At 36.6% G+C, this 5,390-nt stretch overlaps 1 protein-coding gene across 4 annotated transcripts in view; it reads right to left on the bottom strand.

Moving 5' to 3' along the window:
* PIK3CB (phosphatidylinositol-4,5-bisphosphate 3-kinase catalytic subunit beta) overlaps nucleotides 1-5,390 on the bottom strand; it is a 182,873-nt gene that overhangs the window by 22,055 nt on the left and 155,428 nt on the right. For 3 of the 4 annotated variants that reach the window (XM_017523692.2, XM_017523694.2, XM_017523693.2), the window contains 3 exons: nucleotides 4,287-4,465; nucleotides 3,361-3,470; nucleotides 1,851-1,944 (listed from right to left, as the gene is read on the bottom strand). In XM_017523692.2, the coding sequence (XP_017379181.1) occupies nucleotides 1,851-1,944; nucleotides 3,361-3,470; nucleotides 4,287-4,465 (383 nt within the window). The remainder of the gene's footprint in view (nucleotides 1-1,850; nucleotides 1,945-3,360; nucleotides 3,471-4,286; nucleotides 4,466-5,390) is intronic. The other variant, XM_017523695.1, reaches the window with a different exon arrangement.

The raw sequence follows: 5,390 nt of genomic DNA on the forward strand, positions 1-5,390 counted from the left end.
CAATGCTTGAGGTCAGGAGTTCGAGACCAGCCTGGTCAACATGGTGAAACCTTGTCTCTAATAAAAATACAAAAATTAGCCAGGCTTGGTGACCCGTGCCTGTAATCTCAGCTACTCGGGAGGCTGAGGCACAAGAATCGCCTGAATCCAGGAGGCAAAGGTTGCAGTGAGCCCAAATTATGGCTCTGCAATCCAGCCTGGGTAACAGAGCAAGACTCTGTCTCAAAAAACAAACAAACAAAAAAAGAAAAAGCAAATATAAGATCAAGATAAACAAAAACTGACAAGATTGCAGGCAGACATTGACAAATGTCAATTATAATAGGAGGCTGTAACATACCTACAAAGTGACAAAGCAAAACTGAAGTTTAATGAGCATATAGATCTGAACATATAATATACTTGATACGATAACACAATTAGAAATCCTAGAGAGAACAAAAAAGTATGCCTTTCGAAATTAAATTTTATTCATATATTTATATATCTATTAATTTATTGAGACAGGGTCTGGCTCTGTTGCCCAGGCTGGTCTTGAACTCCCAGGGTCAAGCAATCCTCCCACTTTGGACTTCCAAAGTATTAGGATTACAAGCAAGAGCCATTGCACCCAGCTGTAATTTTAAATAGTTCAGGAGTCAGTAAGATAAAAATGGAAATTATGAAATATTTATAATTTATATATAGTCTGACATTATAAAAGTACATAAATATTTCCATTTTAAAATTTGAGTTCTTTTTTTTTTTTGGGACGGAGTTTCGCTCTCGTTACCCAGGCTGGAGTGCAATGGCGCGATCTCGGCTCACCGCGACCTCCGCCTCCTGGGTTCAGGCAATTCTCCTGCCTCAGCTTCCTGAGTAGCTGGGATTACAGGCACGCACCACCATGCCCAGCTAATGTTTTGTATTTTTAGTAGAGACGGGGTTTCACTGTGTTGACCAGGATGGTCTCGATCTCTTGACCTCGTGATCCACCCGCCTCGGCCTCCCAAAGTGCTGGGATTACAGGCTTGAGCCACCGCGCCTGGCCTTCTTTTTTCTTTTTTGAGATAGGGTCTCACTTTTGTTACACAAGCCTGGCTAACTTTTGTATATTTAGAAGAGACGGGGTTTCACCATGTTGGCCAGGCTAGTCTCAAACTCCTGACCTGAAGAAATCCTCTTGCCTTAGTCTCGCAAAGTGTGGGGATTAAGGCGTGTGCCACCATGCCTATTAGTTTATTTTTATACCTTTTAAGAAATGGCTTTCCACTTCTTTTCCTTATGTTCATTTCTATGGGCTCTTTAAATATTTACTCCTGTTCTGTTCATTGTGAATACAATTCCCAGTCTGAGGCTTGATTTTATGTTTCCTTTTTTCCATCACCACATCATACCTCTTCTATTCACTATCTACCCCTATTGATGGTGGCAGGCTAAAAACCTGAGAATGCACCTAAACATTTTCCTCTCTTTTTCCTTGGTGGGTAGAGAAATGAATGTCCCTGGCCTAAGTATAAAAAGGTACAGGCTCTTCTCTGGCCTTGTCACTGCCATGACCCACAGTACACCCTTCAAAACCATATACTGGAATGTAACTCTTGCCGTCTGTCCAAGCCTTATGAAGATTTAAACCTATTCTTTCTTTCTGGAATTTCAGTCACCTGTATAGTTATAAACTGAAAAAGTTTGGACAAGACAACATATTTGAAAGTACATTGTAAAGTGCTATATAAATATTATTATGAACAACAACTAAAAATAAGAACAAGAGGGGAGGAACTAACAAAAAATTATAGATATTTTGCTGTGGAAAGACTGCAACATGAGACCGAAAAAACAAAAACAAAAAAAAAATCACTATATCTTACCGAAGATCCAAACCAGCTTCTTTCCAGAGTAAATCCATCAAGCGCAATATTTGGAGTGTCAACATATCCTGTCGTAAATCTAAGGGAAAAAAAACTACTTCATTACAAGTGCTTGCTCTTTTATGCCCTGTAACTCATTAATTCAAGATTAAATCAGTCAGAATTAACTAAAAACATTAACCAATGCTATGCTAATATTTTTGCTAATTTTATAACAAATATTACACTCATTGGATAGTATGTCCCTGTAACATTATTTTAGAAATTATATTAAAAGATTTTTTAATTGCTTATCATGTGTAAACTACTATACTAATTGTATGCTGTAATACTGTTTGTATTACACTGTATGTGTATTATATTAATTACATGGCTAATTTTTTTCCTTCTTGCTTGCTTTTAGGGTTACACAGGGAGTCCTTAAGAATCACATAATTAATTGAATCATGAGGTCACAAAACTGTAATGGTTGAATTTATTATCATGTCTAAGGGTATTTTCAGGGAAGAGAGCAGATGAAACTAGTGACATCTACATAATGACATCTGTATGGTCAAGTGGCATGAAATGTTTCGCAAATCTCTATGAGTTCTTTGTAAGTTGTAAGCACATATTCTAATAAGCACATTTACTTAGGTTATCTCAATTCCTTTTAATAGCCCTGACATACAGATACTATAATCCTCATGGATGTGAATAATCTGAAGCTCAAGCAGTTTCCTATGACTTGTTTGCAGTCACATAACTAACAAGTCACCACTGCCTAATGGCTGGTGTGATTACTTCAGAGGCACTTCCTCTACAAATTTTGAGTCTGTCAGGTACTTTTATTAAAATACAAAACTATGGTAGCAAAATCAGTATTGCTATCACTGAAACAGGATGTATGAATATATTACTAAAAATATCCTTGCCTGGGCACAGTGCCTCATGTCTGTAATCCCAGGACTGAGAGGCTGGAGTGGGTGAATCACTTGAGCTCAGGACCTCGACACCAGCCTGAGCAACATGGTGAAACCCCATCTCTACAAAACATACAAAAAGTGAGCCAAGTGTGGTGGCGTGTGCCCACAGTCCCAGCTACTCTGGGGGCTGAGGTCGGATAATCGCTTGAGCCTGAGAGGTGAAGGCTGCAATAAGCCAAGATCGTACCACTGCATTCCAGCCTAGATGACAGAGTGAGACACTGTCTCAAAAAAAAAAAAAGTAAAAATATTATCTCGTATTTCAAAAGCTTTTTAATCAAAGAAGTAGACATACTTGGTATTTTGTAGGGGAAAATTTAGGTTCGCTAGAACAGTGTATTTCAGTGAATGGTATAAATCATTTTCTAAGAAGGAAAAAAAGGCACTTAGGACATTTGAATTTGACTTTATGACCATCAATAACTACCTTCATGGCTGCAAACAGTTAAACACTTTCACTACACATCACCTTTCAGATAAGGCAAAATGGCAACAAATGAAAAATTCCAAGGAATTTGATGATGTTAAAAAAGCTCAGTACTTACCATCACCATTTTTAAAAATCACTCCAACTGAATCCTCACCAAATACCTTGTTATTGTATACCAGCCACAAAGGCTTCATTTTGGAATCCATGTATTTGCACTTTTCAACACTAAAATCAAGAAAATTAGTCAACTTCAGTGTAGTGATACACAAGATTATAATTTTACCATGATATAATAGGCTTGGGAAAATTCCTCATCTATTCCTTTCAGGTCTGCAGAGGAGTCAAAAAAAGTCCCACTTGGTAGAAAAGCAACTATGAGGACAGCCTTGGATGGCATAGACTGATGCCAGATAGGCTGGACTCAAAACCCAAGATCTGCCCTTTTCACCTTCACCACTTAAAATTCCTCCTCTCATTTCCTTTTGTTTGCAAATTATTACATTAGTGAATAAAAAATTAGAACAAATCATTGGATTAAAATTAGAACTATTATGAGATCATTCTTGATTTCTTAACAAGGGGTTCATTTGAATACTGATATATACTGAATAACAGATTATTATTTTTCATTATCACTTTTGTAGGAAATGAGAAAGTGAGAAGTAAGTTGCCAAATTCATTCAAGACAAGATCTCATTTTAAAATAGGAAAATCAATCAGTGAATAATTTACTATAGTTTCCAACATTTTGCTTGTTAGGACTATCAACTCTTACAAATCAGTAATATAGAAAATAAATTTAATTACATATAACTGAAATATGAATTCATTTGTAACTTTCACTAAACCCACAGGTACGTTTAGCTGACAAGCATGTATTCTATTGAATATAAACACAGCCTCTGAGAACTTTTAAGATTTTCCTTCTTTAATTATATTCTATGTCCTGAGGCTGACAGCTGGCCCTGCTACTCCCCTAAGGTAGTGACTTTCTGCTTGCTATTTCATAGGAGACTCACTGAGCAAAGCACAGTCACTTACTAGAGTTCCGAGAGGATAACACATGGGTTCAGGGGTGACTGCAGGTCAGAGAGGGCTTCCCGGTAAGCACTCTGTTTTAAACAGGTGTGCATGGCCTCCTTCCCTTTGGTTCTGTTTAACTTCACTGCGTTCAGTTTGATTAAACTATTTAAAGTTTTTAACTTATTGAGGGCTTCAACCTGAAAAATAAGTTCCCCACACAAAAAATTCATTTGATTAAAAATAACATCATGTGATCATATCAATAACACCTGCTCCCAACACATAAACATAAACACACATAATCAGCTGAAGTAAAAATAGTATCTGCTTTAATGAAAAGTATTTTACATATAATAAACAACTTATTTTTAACAGTTGTTATTTACAGCATCATTTTCAAAGTTTCTTTAAACCTCTTCTTATAAATTTGAAAAAAGCAGACATAGATTATGGGTACTTAAGAAGATAAATGTGGGCCAGCACTTTGGGAGGCTGAGGCAAGTGGATGACTTGAGGTCAGGAGACCAGCCTGGGAAACATGGTGAAACTCTCTCTCTACAAAAAAAACACAAAAATTTACTAGGCATGGCGGCACTCGACTGTAATCCCAGCTACTCGGGAGGCTAAGGCACAAGAGTCGCTTAAACCTTGGAGGTGGAGGTTGCAGTGAGCTGAGACTGAACCACTGCACTTCAGCCAAGGGAAGAGAGTGAGAAACTGTCTCAAAAAAAAAGGAAAGAAAGAAAAGAAAAGAAAAAGAAAATAAACATGAAGCTTAAACTATTCAAAATTCTGCAATTCACTGAGTAGTAGAATTTGAGACATCACTAATCTAAACCAGTCCATTTGGCCAACTCCACAGTATAAGAGAAAAACCTATGTAGAAGTAACTCTGAGGTTCTTGCTATTCAACCTTAATATCCACTTCTTGTCATCACTCTTGTATGACAGCTCAATATATTCTCTTTCCATTAACAGAACAGCTAGAATGAATTATTGTCTAATAAAGTAAGTGTGAATACAGACATAGTATGTTATTCAAATCTAAATTACTTGTTTTTATAATAACTATGGCTATCAAAACTTAAGCAAGTAAAAAGAAAAAAAAAAAAAAAAAAAAAA

The sequence above is a fragment of the Cebus imitator genome, unplaced genomic scaffold (genome assembly GCF_001604975.1).
Source record: "Cebus imitator isolate Cc_AM_T3 unplaced genomic scaffold, Cebus_imitator-1.0 Scaffold30, whole genome shotgun sequence".
Classification (NCBI taxonomy): Eukaryota; Metazoa; Chordata; class Mammalia; order Primates; family Cebidae; genus Cebus; species Cebus imitator.